The 24,930-nt window shown below is 39.2% G+C and overlaps 3 protein-coding genes across 3 annotated transcripts; all 3 read right to left on the bottom strand.

The window, feature by feature from the left end:
* Window positions 1-5,578: 5,578 nt before the first annotated feature.
* On the bottom strand, window positions 5,579-5,905 carry LOC132277591 (uncharacterized). The gene has a single exon (XM_059779429.1). It carries the CDS (start codon window positions 5,903-5,905, stop codon window positions 5,579-5,581), a length of 327 nt encoding a protein of 108 aa, XP_059635412.1.
* Window positions 5,906-15,851: 9,946 nt separating this feature from the next.
* LOC132277592 (uncharacterized) lies at window positions 15,852-17,111 on the bottom strand. The gene is made up of 3 exons (XM_059779430.1): window positions 16,559-17,111; window positions 16,379-16,453; window positions 15,852-16,297 (listed from the first exon to the last, which is right to left on the bottom strand). Exons 1-3 carry the CDS (start codon window positions 17,109-17,111, stop codon window positions 15,852-15,854), a joined length of 1,074 nt encoding a protein of 357 aa, XP_059635413.1.
* A 443-nt stretch (window positions 17,112-17,554) lies between these two features.
* LOC132277595 (uncharacterized) lies at window positions 17,555-19,627 on the bottom strand. The gene is made up of 3 exons (XM_059779434.1): window positions 19,508-19,627; window positions 18,182-18,559; window positions 17,555-18,094 (listed from the first exon to the last, which is right to left on the bottom strand). Exons 1-3 carry the CDS (start codon window positions 19,625-19,627, stop codon window positions 17,555-17,557), a joined length of 1,038 nt encoding a protein of 345 aa, XP_059635417.1.
* Between the last annotated feature and the right edge of the window lie 5,303 nt (window positions 19,628-24,930).

Below are 24,930 nucleotides of genomic sequence, written 5' to 3' on the forward strand. Positions count from 1 at the left end.
GACTAGGTCAGAGTTCAAGACCCGTCGCTCGGCAAGTTTTGCAGGGGTCACATAATCACATTGAGGCTCAAGGCCCGTCAACCGACAGATTTTTGCGAAGGTCGAATCGAGGTTCAAGGCCCATCGATCGACAAGCTTCGTAGAGGTCAAATCGAGGTTCAAGGCCCATCGATCGACGAGCTTTGTAGAGGTCAGATTGAGGTTTAAGGCTAGGGGTGGGCAAAAAATCTGCTAATCCGCGAACCCGATCCAATCCAATCCGATCCGTATGGATCGGATCGGATTACCAGACCCACGGATCGGTGGCGGATTCTAAAAAATTGAATCCGTAGTCCACGGATCGGATCACGGATTAGGCTGTCAAAAATCCGATCCGTAGCAATCCGTAGGTAATCCGTAAAATATATATATATATATATATATATATATATATATATATATATAGCAACTCTATCCGTGACAATTCGTGTGCCACATACCTGACGTTTTTTATTTTTTATTTTTTTTGGTAAGTATTTACTGATAGTCTACGGTTTGAGAAGATTCATAGAGATTGTTCTGCTACCCCTTTTTTTTCACTGCACTGCTAATCTGCTACTTCCTTTTTTTTTTTTCACTTCACTGCTACTTTTGGACCTTTGGTTATGTAATATTTGCCTATTTGGTTCACCGCTACTTTTGGATCTTTGGTTATGTAATATTTGGCATATGGATCTGCTATCCCTTTTTTTATTTCACTTCACTGCTACTATTATGTAATATTGGCATAGTCCTACTGTTTTTTCGGATAATTTGGATAACTACTATCCTCTTGGTTATGCAATATTTTACAGTTTGATTATTCTTGTTATTATGCATTTAAATTGGGTTAATCTATGTTCTATTTTACACTTCTGTAATTGGATATGAAATTGGTAAAAAATTAAAAATAAACTAATTTAGAAAATTTAGTCGACGGATTGGATCCGATCCGATCCGTTATTTCACAGATCCGATCCGATCCGATCCGTGGACTAACGGATTGGTGGTGGATTCAACATTCTCCAATCCGTTGTGAGCGGATCGGATTAGGAATGATGCCTAATCCGATCCGATCCGATCCGTGGCCACCCCTATTCAAGGCCCATCGATCGACAAGCTTAGTAGTCAGATCGAGGTTCAAAGCCCATCGATTGACAAATTTTTGCAGAGGTCAGATCGAGGTTCAAGGCCCATCGATCGACAAGCTTCGTAAAGGTCAGATCAAGGTTCAAGGCCCATCGACCGACAAGCTTTGTAGAGGTCAGATCGAGGTTCAAGGCCCGTCGATTGACAAGCTTCGTAGAGGTCAGATCGAGGTTCAAGGCCCGTCGATTGACAAATTTTGTAGGAAGAAGATCGAGGTTCAAGCCCAAGGTCCATCGACAAAATGTTGGCCCAAAGTTAGATACCCAGTGATCTGTTATTGTTGAGGTGGACTTTGTCATAATTTTGACTGTTTGACTTGACCTTAGGTGACGTGGTTGCACCACATCCACATTTAGTCCCCCTGCACGTGGCATTTTGAATTTTGAAATAAAGGATAAAATGGCGCGTGCATAAAGACGTGATGATTAATGATATTGGAAACCGAGGCGTTTGCGGTTGACAGCGGCTATGTATTTAATGGGAAAATGATGAGACACAACCGTTGAGTGCCATCGTCTTCCCCAAAACTGAATCTTGGTCTATATATATAGAATCAGTTCAGTTAGAAATCCATTACAAAAAAATAAATGCAGTGGAAGAGAGTGGGAAGAAAAATAGAGTAAAGTGAACGTGCTGCTGGAAACAGGAATTGGTGTGCGAGTGCAACAATATTACAATTATGTGCAAGAGCAGTTAGGATATTTGACAAAATGACGAAGAGAAAGCAGTTGTGCAGACCCGGTGAACCACGTTGGCAGTACCACCGGAGGAGAAGTGGAAGAGGGCTCCGTTTTTTAGACCTATGGATAGGTTCTGGACAGCGGCGGGAGACATGGCCAGGGATAAGATTGACAGTGGGCCAGCCCAATTGATGAAAGAGGAGGTCCCCGTGGAATTAAGAGCTCGGCCGCCAGCGGACTGTGTGCACCGGCTTACTATTGAACAAGGGATGTATCCATTTTGTGCTATTGATTTCAAAACACCGGTGGGCCTATGTGCAGGATGGGAGGAGTGGTCCGAACACATCTTTAGCCACAAAATGTACATGAACTGGCTATGACAAGCACGAGTTGCTCGAGCCATGTGTCTGTCCCGCAAACTGAAAGTGCCCCGAGACAACCCAGGCTTGGAATTGCTAGTGTCAAGATGGTGTAGTGCAACCCATACCTTTGTGGCAAAATGGGGAGAGTTTACACCCACACTAGAAGACGTAGGCCAATTGCTTGGCCTGCATGTCATGGGCAGGGGATTTACAGTGCCCCTGACGATGGATGAGGCGGAGAAGGGAATCATGGCTGCATTAGAAAAAGGTCTGGAGAAGACCAAAAATTATGGGTCTTTCTTTAATGCGAAGGGGGCTAAACGCGAAGAGAGAGCAAAGGGAGCCAGAAAAAGCACAACAGGAGTTTGGATACGGTACTGGTTTAAGGATTTACAGCCTTCCTTCAAGGGGGACAAGTCAGAGCGTCCCTTTGTCGATGTAGACAAAATTGGGCATCCTGCAGAACTCGCAGCATATGTATTGTGCTGGTTGTCAAAGTATATATTCCCAGGGACTCCAGACAATGCACCCCTGAGTTGATGGTGTCTGATAGCGGTGAAGATAGCAAGTGGGATTGCAATTCCTTTGGGACCGTTATTCTTGGGGACACTGTACCATCGATTGGACATGATCGCTGAGGATAGCGTGCGTTCGACTGGTCGCTACCCCATAGTCTCTTATGTAGCGAGTGGGTTCTTACAGATGTTCTTATATGAGAGATTTCCCTCATATGGGCCTTTACCCTTGGAGTTGAGCGACCATGGAGCGCGCGGAAGGTGCTAGTCAAGGCAAATGTGCAGGTTAGCTCTTGGGGAAGTGATAGACTCTAAGCGAGAGTTTGTGTTCAGACCCTATCGAGAGGAGATACTGGGTGTGGTTGATATGGGGATCTATTGGGAGGATGTAAGAGTGTTCACACCGAGGCAAGAAACGGAGGATGCAGATGAGCAAACGTTTGCCTTGGTGGTGCTGCGAGGACACCTGCCCGGGCGATTTAAGTTGGGAGATGTGAGTAAGGTGTACAATCCAAGGCGTGTTCCCAGGCAATTTGGGTATGATCAAGGTGTTCCCAACTATTGTGAATGGGAAGAAAGGTACGATGAATTGGAAGAAGTTTTATTCCGGTTTAGTGTACTGTACGCCTTGGCTGAGGAAGAAAATGGCAGCATCGTGATTCCTTCGCGGCATCGCCAAGGTGATGTAACAGGAAATTACAGGCGATTTTGGGTAAATTGCTTACGGGCCTTCAGGACGTTTTGCTTGCAGAATCCTCATCCTTGTGCTCCCATGCCCATATACAAGGACGATGTGTCCCTTCGCATGCCTAGGCCAGTAGTGCGAGGTCATAGGTCAATAATGGCGCCGTTAGCTTCAGAGATGGGTGACGTAACGTACGATGCCGTGCCCGAAGCACATGTACCTATCGCGCCCATCGAGCCAATAGTAGACAGAAGTGCATCGAGGGAGGCTCAGGCCAAAAAGGTTGTGGCAGAGGGTAGTGAAGAGCCGATCGCTAACCTGAGATGGCGGAAACGCAAGGCCTCAGCAGTACAAATTTCTGATGAAGAATCGATAGGAGAGGCAGAAGAAGTGGTGGAGCTGAGTGACGATGGTCTGTCGATGGATGAGAAAGTGGCGGGACCAACGGAGGAGGGGATACCAAAAGCCAAGGACAAGTTCAGTGGGAACATTGGTGCAGCGCTAGCTGCCGGAGGCTCGAAGAGAGAAATTGTAAGACGGTTAATGACAGTCGAGAGCTCTCTTCCTCCAATCCGTAAAGTCATGGGTAAGTAATAGCAATTAAGTTTTCTTCCTTTAAATGCGAGGGAAACTTATGTCTCGCTTTTGAATTGTGCAGGTCAACAACCACGAAGGGCGAGGAAAACCCCAGTAACAATCCTGCGTATGCCACAGGTAGAGGAAACCTCAATACCAAGAACACTAGCGCCACTGTTACTGCTGGAGTACCCGGCGAGCGAGGCGTCAAAGGTGTAGGTGGAAACAATGAAAGAAGAGACCTCAGGTGATAAAGTGAGATTGGAGGACACGGAGGCAGAGATGCGTGATGGGGTGCATGAAGTGGTAGTGTTGGATCGATAATCATCGCTGGAAGGTTCCAACAACACATTGAATAGGCGAGCCTCGGAAGAAGTCAAGAGTGGGAATAACAGTGTGATAGGTGAGATCCACCCTATTGCAAAGGAACAGCTGGAAGATGACGCTCAATTGGTGGTGACCGTGAAGTAAAAAATGGAGGCAACCTGGTGAGGGGTAACCATTGAAGCACGCTATATTCCATTGCTTGAGGCAGCGAGAATGGTGCAGCCAGCGACGGTGGATGCGTTTGGAAGAAGACACCCGATGTTCCATCGCTTTGGGTACGAAGCCTTGGGTCGAGTACTCGAAATATTTGCTGCAGTGGCGCAGGGGGAGGAGTCAGAAGAGTTAATACAAGAGGCCCGCGAGCTGATTAAACTACTAAAAGATCGAGTGGAGATTGAATGGCTTAAAAAGAGATTGCAGGCTTGCGAACATGTGATAGGGCAGGCCTTCCTAGCCCAACAGATGGTGGAATTGGACGCCAGAATTGCGAGAGACAAGCGCATGATGGAAGAGATCCAAACTCGCCTTATAATAGCAGAACAGGAACGGACTCTTGTAGAAGAAACCTTCAATAAGCTAGGTGGCGATAAAGCGATTTTGTTGTCTTATACATAAGGAAGTTACAGCACATGTATGACCAACAGATCAATTATGTATTCTTTTGCTATTGAATGAAGTGAAATTATATATTATCTTTTGCTATTTAATGAAGTGATAAAGTTAAAGAGCAATTATAATAACTGATACAATAGCAAACATGCATATGTTACTAATGAAATAGGAATGTCACCAGGTACAGAAGAGAAAGGACTAACTGTGATAAAGCTTTAACCAGCTAGAGTTTATAGGTTCAGCCTTGCGCCCGTCACCCTGCAGTTTACAGTAGCCACTGCGCTGGACCTCGATGACAACATAAGGTCCTTCCTATTTAGGGGTGAACTTTGGGGCAGAGGTGTTGTGCATAATATATTTAGCGGCTTTAAGAACAAGATCACTGACTTGAAAAGTATGAGGGCGTACATGCTTGTTGTAGGCTTTAGCCAAGGTGTGTTGATAAACTTTGAGGTGCTGTCTAGCCAACTCCCGTCATTCATCTAGGGCTTCAAGATGAGTGAAATGATCAACCTTACTTCGAACTGCCAAGGCAGCAGTGGGAAGGGCAATCTTAACAGGGAGAATAGCTTCCGTGCCATATAGGAGGGAAAAAGGAGTCTGGCCTGTGGCGCGCTTTTTAGAAGTGCGATGGGTCCAAAAAGCTAAGGGCAGCTAGTCAACCCAGTTAAATTTATGCTTGGCAACCGTGCGACTGAGAATCTTGAGGAGGGATTTATTGGTTGCCTCGGCTTGACCATTGCCTTTGGGATAGTAAGCAGAAGACCGGCGTTGTGTGATGTTATATTGTTGGAGGAGCTGAGCCACCCGAGAATTGATAAAAGGCGAGCCATTGTCTGATAGAATAATCACCGGGATGCTAAAGCAGCAAATGATGTGCTCACGAATAAAGGCGGAGACAGCGTTGCCTGTGGCATGTCGTAAGGGAATGGCTTCAACCCATTTGGAGAAGAAATCAGTGGCGGTGAGAATCCAGTGCATTTGACGGATCGTTGGATTGATTGGGCCAATGAGATCTAAACCCCAAATGTGGAAGGGCCAAGGGGTAGTAAGAGGGTGAAGCGCAGTGGGCGGAGTATGGATTCGATGGTGATGATATTGACATGGCTTGCATTGTTGAACAAGTGCCTTGGCATCGTGCTCCATCGTTGGCTAATAGAGCCCTTTGTGGATCAAGTGTTGAAACAATTTGTAGACACCCTGGTGCTCGAGGGAATGGGCTTAATGAAGTGCCTTGTAAATCTCGGCGCCAGCAAGGCATCGCAAGAGGTCTCCTTCGCGCGAGAGGCGAAACAATCGACCATCACAAAGCTGGAATCGCGATGCCTGATGCTTAAGTTTGGCAATCAGGGCTGGATCGTCCGGGCGATGGCCATGCTGAAGATAACGGATAAAGGGAATTCGCCAATCAGTCAGTTCGAGCTCGAGAATCTCAGCCGTGTCCGGGCATTTTTGACAAGCGACACATGCGTGCTACAACGCAGCCGCCTGACTTGACATTTGAGGCCAATAATAGCCTTGGTGCTAGAGTTGTCGATAAAGAGCAATATCAGTAGTAGCACAATGCTGCTAATGGACGCGGGAGATAACTTCACTGGCCTCTATATCCCCTAGACAGCGACTGAGGATGCCAGAGGGAGATCGGTGATACAGGACCCCTTGGATCAAATGAAAGTTTTTGAGCTGAGCAAGAGGCAAAGAACCTATGAAAGTTTGCATTTGATCGATGATTGGATGGCGCCAATCAGTGAATTCTTCGGGAGGGAGAAGACTGACAATGGCAGGTTATGTTTGTTTTCGAATAGTGATCTGTTGAGTATCGCCAGAGATATCAAGTTTTAAAGCAAGCGTGGCAAGGGCATCAGGGTATCAATTGACAGATCGAGGGTTATGAGCCAGGCGAACAGAGGCAAACCGTGAGAGAAGTTTTTGAATGATTGTGCGATACAAAGCCAAGGAAGGCTCGCGAATTACAAATTCTTCAGAAGTCTGTTTGACAATCAACTTAGAATCACCATCAATGCATAACCGGGAGACCTGTTTATCGAGTGCTATTTGGAGCCCGAGGATGAGTGCTTCATATTCAGCTTCATTGTTGGTACATTTGAAGTCTAACTTGACAGTAGCAGTGGAGGTGAGAGTTGGGCAGGAGAGCACAATGCCTGCGCCCCCTCCTCGCGCTGTGGAAGAACCATCGAAAGATAAGTGCCACTCCTGGTGCCGCTCGAGAGAGACGACCTGTAAGTCATCGAGGGGCAACTGTTCATCGACCGGCTCATGAGCTTCATTGGGAAATTGAGCAAGCAAATCTGCGAGGGCTTGGCTTTTGATGGCACGTGGCTGCTGACAGGTGACGTCAAATTCTACGAGATAGAGGAGCCATCGCGCGGCCTTGCCTGTAAGCATTGGCTTGGAGAGGAGATGTTTATAGGGATCACACTTGGTGAGGAGAATGATGCGATGAGCAAGAAAATAGTGACGGAACTTATGCGCAGCGAAGACCAAAGCAAGGCAATGCTTTTCAATAAGAGAATACCGTTCTTCAGCATCGCAGATCAGGTGACTAATGTAGTATACCGTGCGCTCTTGGGCATTAACTTCCTGTGTGAGCAGGGCCCCTATGGATCGCGGTGTAGAAGTAATGTACAAGAAGAGGGGTTGGTCTCTCTGCGGGGTATGCATGATCTGTGGGGATAAGAGCACATGCTTGATTCTCTCGAAGGCCGCCTGATGAATGTCTATCCAAGAAAACTTCGCTTTTCCTTTAACAAGGGTGGTAAAAGCGTAGGTTGCCTCAGCGAGGGCTAGCAAGAAATGACGAAGATAAGAAACTTTGCCAAAGAAACTCTTTAATTGTCTTGCAGTCGTTTGAGAAGGCATGTCAATGATTGCTTTGGACTTTGCTGGATCAACTTCGATGCCCTGGCGAGTGACCATGAAGCCTAGGAATTTGCCGTGGTTAACACCGAAAGCACATTTGAGGGGATTCATCTTGAGATTATACTGACGGCAACGTTCAAACACTTGGCACAAATCATGGAGGTGGTTGGCTGCCTGTTTGGACTTGACGACCAAATCATCCACATAGTCTTCGAGATTATGATGAAGTAAATCGTGGAAGATAACAGTCATAACTCACTGGTAGGTGGAACCTGCATTTTTCAAACCAAAAAGCATGACAGTATAGTGGAAGTTACCAAGAAGAGTTCGAAAGACGGTCTTCTCAGCATCGCCCTCAGCCATCCGAATTTGGTTGTAACCACTAAAGCCGTCCATAAAGGAAAACATTTCGTGACCTGCAATGCCATCGACCAAAGTGTCAATAATGGGCAACGGGAAATCATCTTTTGGGCAGGCCTTGTTAAGATCCCTGAAATTAACGCACACTCGGATTTGACCATTTTTTTTCTGCACAGGGACAATGTTGGCTAGCCACGTAGGGTGAATGATGGGCTTGATAAAACCAGCAGCTAACAACTTCTAGACCTTATCTTTGATTTGCAGCTCGAGCTCCAGCCGAAAAGTGCGTGAGCCTTGCTTAACCGGGCGAGCATTGGGCAAGACATTAAGATGGTGGGAGACTAGCGACGGGTGGAGCCTTGGCATTTTGCTGTATGTCCAAGCGAATACATCGCGAAATTCCTACAAAAGGGAAACAAGATGAGAATGATCGTGAGGGCTGAGTGAACCCGAGAGAAACGTAATACGAGGCTGCTCATTGGGGTGGGTCAGGTTAACTTCAACAAGATCTGGCAATGGTGCCTTATCGAGGATCCGAGGCTGATAATCTGGGGGTCAGTAGAGTGAACCTAAGCTGACCCTGGGCACCGTCACAAACGGTAGATGACACGACCATTGGGGAGGCGAACATGCTTACATTCACGTAGAGTATCGTTGGTCTGAACTGGAGATGGCGGATGAAAAATGCCCTTCTGGGCGTCTGCCCAAGTAGGTAAAAGGGTGCTGATAATGGTCATATTGCAATCTTGTATACAGTCATCAAGGTCATTGAAGAACAAAGTGTCAGTATAATGGGCCTCAAAGGCAGCAAAGGGGCGATCTGAACACAGGACGATGATGACCTTGTTGTTCCAAATGCCTTTAAAACACTGATGGTAAGTAGACGGAACAATGCCAAAGCGGTGCATCCATGCGCGCCTTAGCAGGATGTGATAGGATGTATCGCTATCAATGACATGGAACTTTGTGGAGGCTTGAAATTTGTTAACAGCTAGATCGACATTAACGTAGCCCATCGTGCGACGAAGATCATTACCAAACCCAGCAACTTCGATTGGCTCCTTGACCAGGCGATCGTCGAGGATGCCTGCTTTGCGAAAAGTGGAGAGGGGCATGACATTGATGGAGGAACCATTATCAAGAAAAGCACGTTTGAACTCTACCCCTTTGATGGAAGCCAACACGTACAGTGGTCGATTTTGAGCACCTTGACTCTGTTTGTCAGCATCAGAGAAAGAAAGGGTTGTCTTTGGTGCAGAGTGAGGTTTAGCGGAGGCAACCAGACACACATCCCGTTCTGAAAATTCAACATTATGGCCTGAATGCGTCTCTGCAAGCTCATCATAACAGGTGATAACAGCCACCCGATGATCAGGGTATGGGAAACGGTGAACATCTTTGGGGGGAGTGACTTCGAGATCATGGAAGCTATGTCGTTAAACTGTGGGAACTTGGGAACCAAATACCCTTGTGGATATGGGGTTTGTGCGATAGCAAAAGGGTAAGGAGGCTCACTGCCAAAATCCAAAGCACGAGATATTGGTGTGCTTTTCTTAAAGAAGTCACGCACCTCAGAGCATGTGAACACTCCTTTTGGGGCGGAGTAGGAGTAGGAGGGAAGAGGACGATGTGCTTTAGGGTTTACCTGAGCATAAATAGGTGGGGAGCAAAACATGGGCTCTTTATCTTAAGACAGGAAAGCACGGAGAGCCATAGGGGTTACCTGTGGTGTAGGGTTGTAGGGCTCTGGAGTAGGCTGTGACAAGTCTGCACTACGCACTCGACCCGTTGGCGACCTTGCAACCTGTTGCTCATGCAGTGAGGGTAAAGTTACACCAGCCGGAATACTGCTAGCGAATGCCAACTGAGTTGCTGACGGAATCTCTGCAAGGATCATCGTTGGCTTTGCCGAAACCCTCTTATCAAGAACATGGAGGGCCTCTTCAAATTTCTCCATTCGAGTCATCAGCTGGTGGTTCATGTTCTGCATAGCTTCCAGAACAACATCGACGCTGGATTTGTGTCTGGACTTTGAGGAATGAGATTTAGTGCTGGCAGCCCTAGTACTAGTGTCTCTGGCGCTATTGGCTTTGGCACTTGTGGCCCAATGACTGGCGATTTTGGGACTGACAACTTTAACACTGGTGGCTTCAACTGCAGATGTTTCTACTTGCGCCGGAGGGGGAACCTCATCTGAATTCATCGTTTTGCTAGGATAATCCCCAGTGAAGTCGCCAAATGTAGATACCTATTTTTTGTGGGTCCCGAAAGTAGCTGTAAGAGTCTGGGAATATACCACTAAGACAATATGAGGAATGCAGAGAGGTAGGAGAAGGTAGAGAAAACCAGTCCAGTCAGAGGATTTGAACAATGGTAGGGAATAAGCTGCCGTCAGTTCCTTTTTTTCCTTTTGTCCTTGCCCCCCTTTTTATAGCCCTAGGTCATCCAGGTGGTGTCTTGTTGGGCCTCCATCCTTAGAACGGGTTAGGACCATGCCCCTTTTGGGTCATGTTACCCTAATCCCTACTTCTTTGGATCGGCTGCCAAGTGTACCTTTCCTGTTGAATAATCCAAAAATAGCAGGCTGTAAAGGCAATTGTACTATTCTAGCTGTCTTTTGCTCTTATCCTCAAACTAGGTTTTGCCTTAGTAGGCAAGACATTACTAATTTTCCATCCTCCAATCCAAAATCCCCTCTGCATCCCAAAGTTACTCGAAGAGTCCTACCACAACTCCTCGTTGATCAAGATTAGGTCAGAGTTCAAGATCCGTCGCTCGGCAAGTTTTACAGGGGTCACATTGAGGCTCAAGGCCCGTCAACCGATAGATTTTTGCGAAGGTCGAATCAAGGTTCAAAGCCCGTCGATTGATGAATTTTTGTGGAGGTCGGATCGAGGTTCAAGGCCCATCGATCGACAAGCTTCGTAAAGGTCAGATCGAGGTTCAAGGCCCATCGATCGACGAGCTTTGTAAAGGTCAGATCGAGGTTTAAGACCCATCGATCGACAAGCTTCGTAGTTAGATCGAGGTCCAAGGCCCGTCGATTGACAAATTTTTGCGGAGGTCGGATCAAGGTTCAAGGCTCATCAATCGACAAGCTTCGTAGAGGTCGGATCGAGGTTCAAGGCCCATCGACTGACGAGCTTTGTAGAGGTCAGATTGAGGTTCAAGGCTCATCGATCGACAAACTTCGTAGAGGTCAGATCGAGGTTCAAGGCCCATCGATTGACAAGCTTTGTAGAGGTCAGATTGAGGTTCAAGGCCCGTTGATTGACAAATTTCGTAGGGGGTAGATCGAGGTTCAATGCCCAAAGTCCATCGACAAAATGTTGGCCCAAAGTTAGATACCCAGTGATCAGTTATTGTTGATGTGGACTTTGTCATAATGTTGACTGTTTGACTTGACCTTGGGTGACGTAGCTGCACCACATCCACAAACTCCAAACAAACATTATCAACCAAATTTCAGAGATCAGTCCGATGATGATACAAGACCCACTTCGACGAAGCCCAAATAAGCTCCATGAACATGCATGAGCTTTCATCAGTGACCAAATCGAGAAGCTCACACCCAACGACGACATTTCAAATGACCTTAACCCAGTAACTTCCATTGATACCCGCGAGTTTCTTTTTGTCTGGTGCACTCCTTTTCGGCGAGCTTCACAAACCTAACTAGTAAAGAGTCTCAGCAACTAAATCGGCGAGAAGGTCCGATAAAGCAAAGACCCAACAAATTGCTTAAGTCCGGTGACACCTCAAGCCCTCCTTGGCGAAACCCATCAGCCCGGCGACGTCTTACGCAACCTCGAACCAACTACAGCAACCAATATCTGATGAGCTTCCGAACAACGACTAAAACAAACGGATTCCCAAATGCATGCACTATCTATTGTGAACATATATAAAGTTGTAGACATCTATCGGTCCATGCAAACTCCATCAACGCCGGCGATATGTACTGAGCATCCAGCTAGCTAAACTCAACACGAGCTCCAAGTTGCTCCAAAACCCGCCTCGACGTACTCTATCAGCAACCAAACCTGAAAGCTCCATTAGCAAAAAGACCGGCGAGGCCCAGTTCAGCGAGGCTTACCCATGTCGATCATCATCCAGTGAGCTACACTTTCATGCATGCGTATCCGGCGAGCCTTGATACATCTGACATAAAGCTTCTTCAAAAGACCCAACTCCGACGAGCTTCAATCCAGTCCGGCCAAACAGTTCCGTCGAGCCCCTTATATATATTTCCGGTGACATCTCAGAGCATTAGCAATAACTTATTCAACCACTGCCATCCTTTCGTACATGAGCCAGCTTTTCACCGGTAGTCTATTGATTCACTCACTTTCTCTCTCTAAAACTATTTCTTCTTTTTCTCTCTTCATATTAACTTCATTGAAGAAAAATGGGCACAAAAAAATAAAATATCAACCCCATTGTAACTAAGAAAACGTGCTTTAAAAAGGTAAAAAAATAATAATAATAATCCATTTAAAAATAATTAAAATTAGATAGAATCCTGAGTGCAATAAAATTATTATTTTATTTTATTAAAATTATTAGATAGATTCCTAAGTAGAATAAAATTATTATTTTAATTGATAACTTATTTTATTATTTTATTTATAAATCAATTATTTGAAACACCGTAACATTCTTGTACTTATAATAATAGTATAGGTATAGATATAGAAATATATAGATATAGATATAACTTGTGAAGCATGGACGTATAAGGCATACCTGTGTCGTGTCCGTGTCGGACATTGACACTCATCGGATACTCATCGAACACGTGTCCGACACTTCATATATTTGTCCATAAATAAAAATAAATTTTTATTATTTTGCACACTTTCTCGACACTTCCGGACCCTTCATCGACACTTCTTGGACATTTAGGACGACACTTTCAAATATTTCTAACACAAGCCTACCCGATAATTTTAAAAATAATATGAACACGTTCTAAAGTGTTCAACTTTTTCCTTGAAATTTTTTTACAATGTACACATATGATCCAAGTGAAACATTAGATGATATTTGTTCATTTAAAATTAAAAACACTATTATGACAAAGTATTTGATATAAAATGCATTACACCTTTTGGTATAAAAATTAGAAATGAATTAAATTTTATAATACTATTACTCAATATATGTATATAAATAAAAATTCTTATTTATATATAGCCGTGTCCAAATCGTACCCGTGTCCTACTTTATAAAAATTTAACGTTTTGACGTATCAGTGTTGTATCCGTGTCCGTGCTACGTATCAGTAACATATGGAATATAACATTATGAGCCCCATGAGTGTAGAAATAAATATAATTTAATAATTTTTTAGTATACAAACACAAACATATTTGATGGAGCTAAGATTTGTAATGATCAATAGCAATTAATGGGCGGCTTTGATTGCATATGAAGCTAGGTCACTCTAATGTTTTATCATTTTGGTAATGGAGATCGCAGATCGAGATCGGAGATTCATGGCCAACAAGGTGCTTTTCGGGTTTGAAATGGGGGTTCTCATAGCGGGGGTGGTGGTCGGGGTGATGGTTATGGTGTGTTAACGAACCAAGATGTGAGGAGCGTAGAGGTTTAGTGGGTAGCGCGTGGTCGAAGGAAAGAGGTGCATGGATCAGATGCGCTAAAGAGTGTGGCTAGTGTGGGTACAGTTGTGGATACTCCTTTGACGGTTAAGATCCAAGCTGGTGGTTTAACGGTTCAGATATGTCTAAACATGCGTGCCTAGATCAAGGGAGGAAAATCAACTAGGTATTGACGCATATGTAGCCCGATTAAGGTTGAGTACCATCAACTTAGATAAATATGGGTAGGCAAGAAGTCAGGTCATGGGTGTTTGCACCCTAAAATTAAAAAATAATAATAATAATAGATAGCATTAGTCGATTGGAGAAAAGAAAAAAAAAAAAAAAAAAATTCAAAAAGAAAATAAAAATTGAAGTTTATTACTCTTATACTTTCATACAAAGACAAATTACAATTGTCAATTTAAAAAGAGGAGTTAATTGTACTAAGGAACGAATATGGGAGCACTTACTTGTGAAATGATAATGATACAATGGGAACATGAAGTGGTAGTTTTGCAGATTATAAGTGATTGCAAGGGCATTTATCTATCAATACATATAATTATCTTCATACACTGATGTGGCATGATCTTAAAGGTTGTACATGTACAACAAAGCAATCAAAAAGATGATCAATATAAGGGCCCGTTTGGCATGCGTTTTACTTTAGGCGTTTTGTTTTTGACTAAAACAGAAATAGCGTTTTTACTATTGGAGTGTTTTGGCAAAAATCGGAAGCACGTTTGGGAACGATCTTTTACTGTAGAAATGTCGGAAACAAAAACATGCAAAACATGTTTGGTAAGTCATGCGTTTCAAGAATTTTAAAAACAAAACATGTTTGGTAGCTCCAACTGTTGTAAACAAAATAAAACAGAAACAAAAAACATGTTTGGTTATCATTGTTTTTAATTTATTTTTATAAATTTTAAATTTATTTATAAATTTATTTCTATATAAATAGTCTATATATTTTTAATAAATATATTAAAATTTGAACACACAAACACACACACACACACACACACACACACACACACACACAGAGCATGTTATCTTGATCTGAAACTACACTTTAAGTTATTTGAAATTTCCTGGTATAGTTTGTTCCTTTGGTGATGATTGTCCATAGGTTTGTGTTTCATTCATTTTGCTCATTTTTCGCATTAGCGAAAGAAGAAAAAAAAAATACTACACAGCTCTGATAATAATTTTCGACTCTTATAAGTCTGCATTGGTGGGAATTTAACTCCAAAATACAGATTCTTGCCTTCTCTTTTATAAAAAAATGTAAACCCCCACCAAATTATATATATATTAATTTTTGTAATAGCCTATTTACAAGTTATTTGTAATAACCTACTTCAATTTTATTATCATTATACATGTATAGTCCAACTCAATATTAAAAATAAATAATATCTAGTCACATTTTACTATACTACATGAGAGTCAACATTTGTAAAAAAATTTGCAATAACCTATTTACAAGTTCTTTACAATAACCTGCTTCAATTTTATTATGATTATACCTGTATAGTCCAACTCAACATTAAAAATAAATAATCTCTAGTCACATTTTACAATACTACATGAGAGTCAATATTTGTAAAAAAAATTTGCAATAACCTATTTACAAGTTCTTTGCAATAATCTGCTTCAATTTTATTATCCTGATACCTGTATAGTCCAACACAACATTAAAATAAAAACGAACTCAATTGAAAGCATAATTGAAATAGAGTGTATAACATTTACAAGTCCTTAAATATTCAACCAACAAATTAAACAAGTTTAAGTTGTACATAAAATGTTTGGAACAAAGCATTAACAATACATAGTTGTCACTAAAAATTGATAAGAAGTTCATAAAGTGGATGACAATGGCAACGACACATCATCTTCATAACAGCACATGTGGCCTTCAAGAGAGCATCAACACACTTCATATCTGCAATAATAGCATTTAAGTTGAATTATATATCTGTAAAAAAGATTTATATTACATATATATATTGCAAGCTCACAATAGCAACAAATATATTACATATAAAAGAAAAAATATACCATCACTTTCAGAAGGATCAAGAGTGCCAAAGAGAATTCCAAATTTGATCAGCAATAGTATTACGCAACTGATCCATTTCTCGAAGCTGAGCCGAAGGCACATGCTCAACAATCTCATCATCTTCACCATCACTTTGAGGAGGATCATTACCATCAAATATGTCATCAGGCTGATGCTGATTTTTGATGAAATTATGTAATGTGCAACAAGCCATTACAATCAATACTTGTGTTGAAAACTTATAAGGAGGCATTGCCCTCAAAATAGCGAATCTCATCTTCAATAACCCAAAGTATCGCTCAATTATATTTCTCAAAGATGAATGCCTATAATTGAACACTTCCTCCCGACCACGAGGTTGTCTAGTCCTACGGTATTCCTGAAAGTGGTAAGTATGACCTCGAAATGGGGCCAAATAACCAGGCTTATTGGCATACCCTGAGTCCACCAAATAATACTTACCTGCCATGTTTAGAATACATAAAGATATATACAGTATGATAAACTAACCATATATTAAGTGAATTTGTAAAATAATATTACCTGCTGGTGGAGCTGGAAAGTTCATTGCCTCATTTTCAGTATACTCATTTAGGATTCTCGAATCATTAGCTGAGCCTTCTCACCCAGCTAGCACATATGTGAACCTCATGTCAAAGTCACATACAGCCATTACATTTTGTGTAGTATAACCCTTTCTACCACGAAATGGAAGTTGTGTACTTGCTGGCAGAGTTGCAGGAATGTGGGTTCCATCTATAGCTCCCACACAATGCCTGAAGTAAGGGTAAAACCTAGAAGACTCTCTAATCTTATTCGGAATCACAGAAAAATTAGGAGGGGCAATGATATGGGTGCCCAACTGACATACTGCATGCAACATAGCATGGAAGTGTCTAGAAATGGTTTCAGTGGAGTGTTGAAATCTCTCTGCTACAACACGATTCCTTTGATTATGAGATAAAGTGAGCAAAAAGATTGCCACTTGTTCATAAATAGTTAAAAATTTAGAATCCTTCAGCCCTATACCTTTCAGGGTACTACACAATGTTCTGAAAACTTCAGGGTACATCCTAAAATTTTCATAACATCTTTCTCTATGGCCGTTTAAAATCTCCATAACATATGTTTCCCCTTGTAAAATGGAATCCCTACAATGCCTCTTTTGATAAAAGTTCTGCTCTTCTAAAAGAGCAGCAAATATTAAGACACTCTCATTGTCCTCCTCATCGTCATATAATTGAATTATTCTTCTTATATTGTTCCACATATCCATTACCCTATTTAAAGATTTAATACAAGCAAAACATTTAAGTTAATAAGCAAATTAATTAAATAATAAACAAAACATTTAAATAATAAAACAAACATTTAAATAATGGTATTAAAGTCTTTGAGTACTAACAGGCATCCAAGAAATAAAATTATTTAAGTTATTATAGCCATCCAAATGTGAGATAATAAAAGTATTTAAGTTATTACAACAATCCAGATGTGAGATAATAAAAATATTTAAGTTATTACAGTAATCCAGATGTGAGATAATAAAAGTATTTAAGTTATTACAGTCATCCAGATGTGAGATAATAAAAATATTTAAGTTATTACAGTCATCCAAATGTGAGATAATAAAAGTATTTAAGTTATTACAGTCATCCAAATGTGAGATAGTAATAAGTTAAACGATGACACAAAACACAATCATCCATAAAGAAAAACTCAAACATTCAATGCCCAACCAATTCTTACATCCTCAGGTGCCGAAAGAAAAAATTTCTGCCACTTCTCAGAATCATGTAATAACTTCGATACCTTAGCGAATTGGGCCATCTCAATTCCAGGTATTTTTTGTAAAAGGAGCATGGAGGCATCAAACATTTCATAATCTCTATCATTTTTTGAGGGAGAGAGAGCTTCATCATCTCCTTTCTCACATGAAGATACACGAGTAGAAGTAGAAGATGCTTTAGCTGCTTTCTCTATTGCAGCTTCCATTCTCTCAGCTCTCCTCTCAGAATTCTCATTCATGTTTGACAAGAGTGCAGCTATACCAGGAGATAAAGCATCTCTTTTGGGACTGACCTCACAACCCTCTTCCTCATCATCGTCATCATTGGGAGTGGGCAAAATGATTGTGGGTGGTGCTGTAGTGGATGGGTGGGCATGCATCCCTTTTGCATATGTGTCCCCAAATATAGTCGACATCTTGTCAAAATGCTTACATCCATACTTTTTATACTTATTTGCATTCGTAACAACCTACAAATTTTGTTATAATATTAACCACATAACCAATAATATACAAGATTTTATTATTTATTTAGGACTAATAATTAAATTCCTAACCTTGCACAACCTGTCCCATCTCTCTTCCTCAACAATAACCATGCCCGTCTCATGGTTATATCCCACGCCAGTCTTCGATAATAATTTCTTAAACTCAGTATAAATTTTCCTCAAACCATTAAACTTATTCCGAAGTTGGGTTAAACCAAATTTTCTCCCCGTTTGAACATTCATTTGTTTGATTAAATTACTCCAACCACTTTTACTAAATCTTGTGCCACTACGATTATTAGCTTTAACTTCTTCCACCATAATATTCACGAATTTTTCAATGAGTGACTCAACCCATAACAATTTTCCATCGTTCGTAACTTCAACCACTTCTTCAATTGTGAGAGAATCACCGCATTGTTCCACATTCTCAACATTCATATCCATCTAACATATTAATAACAACACTATAATTAATAACAAAAAAATATATATATTAAACTAGGAAAAACTATTGATGGTATTAAAGTTACTCTATCACAACTACTGATTCATGAATGTTTATACTATTAGAATATATTTATTCCCCTTTTATACATTTGCTAGAAAGAGCTTATGATTTTAGGTTTTACTTAGTTCCTAGGAAACGTACATATAGTTAATATGGCATAAGTGCTGGAAAGTCCTACGAGAAGTTCACGCATTTAATAAAGAATACTGAATGAAAATATAAAAAATAAAAAACAAGAAGAGAAAGGAGAAATTGGTGATAAATGTTACAATATTAGGTATTTTACTAAAGGGAAATATGGTCATTTCATTGTAATAGCAATTGTATATATATACACATACGTGAGAGGAGAAGGGAAGCACTCTTGGTCACAAAATTTCACTAATAATTGTGTTTTCTTATTCTAGAAATCCTAAATTCATTAAGAGTAAAAGATGTAGATATTCTTCTGAACTTATGCATATTTTACTTAAAAGTGCTCAATTCTTGATTAAATATGCCACAAACTTTACAAGAAAATGATTTGGAGAGTTTTGAGAAACTTTTGCTTCTAGATAAACTTTTAATTAAAAATCCATATCAATAACAGTATATTTTCGATTGTATGGAATATTTATCATTTAATATTGTAACATACTTACATGTTATGCATCCACTTAATTATTCATATTTTTCTTATCCTTTTATAGATTTGTATAACCTTGAACCTAGTCATTTTATATATGCATATCGCCTAATCTAATTGGAAACTCTGTAACCATGTCACTCCCAAGCTCCCAAGCCAATTTTCTATACTACAACTGTGCAGCATGCCGTGGAGTCTCATTTTTTGTTTGTATGTGTGGTGTAGAATTCGACATACAGATTGTTGTGAAAGAAATCACCGGATTTGAAGAGAGGACAGCGGAGGAGAACAGGCCGCGAGAGGGAAGATCGGCGAGAAATATGGAGGCTCCGCCGTCCGGTTGGTTTGAAATCGACGGCGGAGCAGAAGAGCCTTCCATGGTGCCCAAAAGCACAAACCCTCGACAATTTTTATACCAGAGAGAGAAAGAGAGAGAGAGTCGAAAGAAATTCGTCTTTGTGACTATATGAGAGTATACGTATAGATTTTCTTTACAGATTTGGACTTCGTGCTTGCAGATTTGGAAACAACATCAAAGGAAACAACAAAGAAAGGGAAATAGAAGACAGTACTCACAGTATATCGCGATTCCTTTTTGTCGCCTCCCAAATCGCCTCCCAAATCGTTTCTCTAGGGTTTCAGAGGAGAGAGAAAACATCGGGCCAAAATGTTGCAAATCCGTTTTAAGGCTACTTCATCCGCTACAGTATTGGACCAACTTACTTCATCCGCTACAGTGTTTTTTATTGGGCTACAGTACTGAAACAACCAAAAACACCATTTTGGTGTTTCACTTTTGGACCCAAATTCAGCACTATTTAAAACAATATTTTTGTACTGTTTAAAACAAAATAAGTGTCACCAAACATGTTTTTGGGCCTAAAATGAAGCCCTGCAACAAAAACACCAAAGTAAAACACATAACAAACAGGCCCTAAGAGTATGAGTTGTGGACGACAGTTGAAGATCAATATATGGGGATTGCGTGGCAAAAGGAAAATATAAAAGTTTAAATATGAAGAATTGTTTGTGTTTGAATTTGAAAAGTGATAGTACAACGAATTGCCATGCAAAACTATAAATATAAGAGGGGTCTGTAATAAAGGTCCCCAACCAAACTTCATAAATTACTTTCTCACAGTGTAGCTTTTATTTTCTGCACTTCTCTTCTACTTTATTGTTTTTCTTAGGAGTAGTGTTAGAGTAAAATTCATATTCTTGTACTTGTATTCTTGTATAAGAATTCTACTTATGAAATAAAGTGGACGCTTGGCTTTGTCCCCTCCATTATTATTTTGTAAGTTGTTTGTTTTGGAATGAGTGAACGCTTGGACAGCTTCCGTTGTTTCCTTCATTTATTCCACCATTATTATTGTTGAAAGTCCTCTTCAGTGAGGCATCGAAGAATCTAAAGAAAGGGGTCATTCCTGCCTTCTAACAATCGTCCGATTCCAAAAGGCCGATCTGTTGATCTCATCAATTCAGGAATAGTTTAGTTATTCAACAACTCAGGTCGAATCAAACCCTAGCATGCCCCGTAAAAATTGAACGCCAAACAATGGGCAAATGTAGTTACAGGTCAACCTGAACCTGCATATATAATTTTTTTTACCTTCTCTTATTTGTACAAATGAGGTGGTGGTTGTTCCTTCAATTAAACTTATTGAAGTATATGAGGGGCAGAATGGGAGAATTGCTTGGTTGGAATTTTTTTTTTTTTTTAGATTAAGGGGTCTTCGAGGTTTTGTTCTGACTAATTTCCAAGGACCCAGGAAAGGTGCCTCCCCACCCGAGTCGGGTAAGTCGTGGAGCATGGTTGTGGAGGTATGGCTGAAGAAATTATTTACACTCAGTGGGAGTCAAACCTTAGATCTGATGCTTCACGAGGCACCAAGGCCAAGTGACTATGCCATTGAGCCAACCCCTCGGGGTTCCTTGGTTAGGTGTTTCATTAATAATAAACTTTCGTTTTATATTATAAATTCCATTGCTCATTAATTGTGTAATAAGGATGGATTGATGGAAGTTTTTGATATAGAAAAAGGGTTTTACATCTTTAAATTTGTAAATAGCTGGAAATAGGGAGGACGTTCTTGAGTGCGGGCCATTGCATTTTGTTAATCACTTAATTGTGCTAAAAAATTGGGAAAATGGTATGTCTTTGGATAAAGATTGTGTGGATAAACTATCTATATGAGTAAAATTTTCAAATATTCCGCTGTAATATTGGACTAAAGAAGGGTTAAGATACATAGCTAGTGCAGTTGTTCGGCCTTTATATGTTGATTCATTGACAGAAGGAAAGACACAGCTTAGTTTTGCTCAAATTTGTATAAATGTCAGTGCGGATCCAGAGCTTATATTAGAATAAGTTCTAGAGAGTATTCTGAAGTAGCGTAGTGTGGAGAAGGTTGTTTTACTTTGGGTACTACGTCTATATTGACTACTTATAATATTTCTGATATTAGTACTACTGGTCAAAATAGTATTATACTAATTATCATGGAGGAATCGATTTATGGTATTGAGTAACAATTGGGGCTGGTTTGTGATGAATAATAATTATTGGTATCCTTTAGTATAATTATTTCTATTTCCACTAAATAGAAATAATTAAATAGAAGAGTTTCTATTAGGCTAAGAAGTTAGCGTACTATTAGAATTCTATTAAAGTCTTGGATAAGGATAAACTTATCAGATCCCACTCATAGTCTTACATGGAATGCAAATAGTAGATCTAATGGTATGTGTGGAATAAGGAGATGTAATTATTTGAAATGTAGTGGCCCCAGATCCTTTTGATTCAATTGAAGGGATTAATCAATTGAAAGAGATTTATATTATTAATATATCAGATTCTCTATGCATAATTTAGAAGGAGATCTGAAGCCCACACTTATAACTACTTGAGGAATTCAAAATCGGAAATAGGAGTGAAGATTCGAAAGGTACAGCGGTCCATTGGAGATCAAGGTTTGTGCATTTCACATCTAGCAATCAACTCATTATTGGTGGTATGCAATTATTCAATTATCTTAGAAGTATGTTGATCTAACCTTGTTCGGTAATTGAGGATTAATATAATTCGTTAAAATTGATTGAAATGATCATGGGACACTCGTAAAATTATTTTTATTAAATTAAAAATCGCTTATGCAATATTATTTTTGTTATTCTAAGGGTTGCTTTCTCAACTGCCGAGTCTAAGACTCGCTCATAAGTTAACTGATAAAAACAACTTTCACCCCCGATTTTTATAAAGTGCATATAAATTCCTATATTTTGAAAATCTGTAGTAAATTGCCCTTTGATCGTTACTTTTACCATTTTTGTTTTGCAAAAATTCTAAAATTTAAGGTATTTTAGGTCGGTCTTCGATATATATTTTTTTTTACAAAAATCCCAAAAAAAATTATAAGAAACCCCAAATACCCCAAAGCTCCAAAAAAAATACAAAAAACCACAAATTTTGAAATCTTTTTTATTTTGATTTTTACTTAAAGGCATTTTTGGTATTTCAATCTTCAAAATGAAGAATCACCCTTATTTGTTCAATTTTAAAAATGTATGAATTTCTTTTAACACCCAGTATTTGCACATTTTGTATATAACAGTATGATTTTTGGCAATTTACCTTATATATAAATATAAAGTAGAGAAAATAGCACTTCGATACTATATACCTTTCACTTATAAAAATAAATTTATTCTATACTTCAATAATACTATTAAGTCTCACTTTATTACCTTTTTCCACATTAATTTTATATCTCTTAATCAGGGCGGAGCTAGAGTTTCATTCCAAGGGATGCATTTAGGGAGAGAGAATCAACTAACGTGACAAATATAAATTTTTTACACCTAAACGAGAAAAAATATATATCATAACAAAATCACTATTTTTTTCAATCCTAATTTATTAATTCCTTTTATTACATGTATAATTGATCGCAATCCATCAACATACTATTAATTTAAGGAGCCATACGTACTAAACAGGCAAAAATCTCACTTATAGTAGCTTTAAGTAAAACACCGTGCTATAGAAGTATTTTGCACCAATAATAGTATGGCAACAAGTATTTCAGAAGTGGTAAATCAATACTACGTATTTCCTATTGCTTATCATGTCACGCAAGACTAAAGTTGCATATTCAATTTGCTAATATACCAATTTAACTCTACTAAAATTGTGACGTTAAACTACATTTCTCTATCAAAATAATACGGTAATTAAGTAATATAAGAGATATAAATATTTTGCAAAAGATTAAAGAAGGTAGAAGAAGTTAAAAAGTTAGGAAGAATGGGGACGCAAATAATTCAATATAAACCATGATAGTATTCTTAATCTAATTCAATATCTTTTCTCATTTATACTAGAATAAGAATGAGTTAATGTTACGGTGGCAATTTGTAGTGGTAAATCATATAGTGTCGTGTCGATTTAAAAGTATTTTGTTAAATAGGTCAATTTGAATATGATTTATTTAATAATCGTGTTAGGAACCCTTGATGCAAACACGATTCATTTATTAAACTACTTTCACGAGTAACCTATTTAACCCATTTAATTTAAATAAGTCATGTACCGATTATAAAATTGAGTATAAAAAATAAAAATATAATGAAAAATTGAGATAATAGAAAACAAAATTCATGAAAATAAGAATAATTTGGATAATACAATTACAAAAAAGCCCAAATACAATAGCCATATTGAATTTAGGGTAAAGTACAACAACACTCATTTAGGTTTGTTAAAAGGACACTTAGATGAAAGTTACTTGTTTTTGGGACAACGACACCCCCTTGAAGAAATTACATCCAAACAAGGACTTAAATCATATAAAAAAACAAAATTGTTCCTTAATATTAAATTCGAATTTATTGCAAAATATCTGACCTGTCAAAATAACGTAATTGTCCCTGAAAGTTTAGGGCCACAAATTAACGCCACTTGGCGCCAAATTAGCAACCCATGAATTGCAAAATATCAGACCTATTTTTTTTTTTTTACCAAAATTTTGTTCTTGTTTTATTTACTATATTATCTATTAATTTACAAAAAAAAATATGGGTTTTTTTTTTTTAACAAAAATTTCATTCATGTTTTCTTTACTAAAATGGGTTTTTCTTTACAAAAAAATATTGTAAGAAAATATGGGGTTTTCTTTTTGCAGTTTTATAAATATGGGGTTTTTTTTACAAGAAAATTTTGTTCTTGTTTTCTTTACTAATATGTGATTTTCTTTGTTCCTTTTTTTTTTTACCAAAATTTTGTTATTTTGAGAAATTGTGGCAGAATGAAATTAAATTTTTTTTTTTAACAAATGGGGATTATCAATTTTGTTGTTACCATAAAAACAAAATGAAAAATAACTAACATAGTGAATCCAGTGTGGGCTACGAAGCGAAGTAACACCCAATAACATCAATTAGCTCTTGAAAGACATCATTCGGAAGTTGGATAACCCATCCATAATCTCTCACAAATTTTTTAAGGCAAAATTGAAGAATATTGATGGATATAAGTAGCATCCATAGACACCCTTTTAGATTGGTCAAACTTTCTTTTTTTTTTTGTAAGAAATTAAAAATTTATTACAGCAAAATAAATATGCAATTTTGTTATCAATTTTGTTATTTTGAGAAATTGTGGGTTATCAATTTTGTTGCTTT

The sequence above is a fragment of the Cornus florida genome, unplaced genomic scaffold (assembly GCF_030987335.1).
Source record: "Cornus florida cultivar Cherokee Brave unplaced genomic scaffold, ASM3098733v1 CherokeeBrave_3.0.0_Hap2_Chr10, whole genome shotgun sequence".
NCBI lineage: Eukaryota > Viridiplantae > Streptophyta > Magnoliopsida > Cornales > Cornaceae > Cornus > Cornus florida.

Bases quoted from the DNA above. Each gene is read 5' to 3' on its own strand.
- LOC132277591 (XM_059779429.1), bottom strand. From the start codon at position 5,905: ATGCACTGGATTCTCACCGCCACTGATTTCTTCTCCAAATGGGTTGAA.
- LOC132277592 (XM_059779430.1), bottom strand. From the start codon at position 17,111: ATGGATATGTGGAACAATATAAGAAGAATAATTCAATTATATGACGAT. The intron at 16,454-16,558 runs GTACACAACTTC...CTGGGTGAGAAG, and splicing joins TCCTGCAACTCTGCCAGCAA to GCTCAGCTAATGATTCGAGA. The intron at 16,298-16,378 runs GTAATATTATTT...TAAACATGGCAG, and splicing joins CTTTCCAGCTCCACCAGCAG to GTAAGTATTATTTGGTGGAC.
- LOC132277595 (XM_059779434.1), bottom strand. From the start codon at position 19,627: ATGGAAGGCTCTTCTGCTCCGCCGTCGATTTCAAACCAACCGGACGGC. The intron at 18,560-19,507 runs GTGATTTCTTTC...TTAATATGTTAG, and splicing joins CTGTCCTCTCTTCAAATCCG to ATGGATATGAATGTTGAGAA. The intron at 18,095-18,181 runs GTTAGGAATTTA...CAAAATTTGTAG, and splicing joins GATGGGACAGGTTGTGCAAG to GTTGTTACGAATGCAAATAA.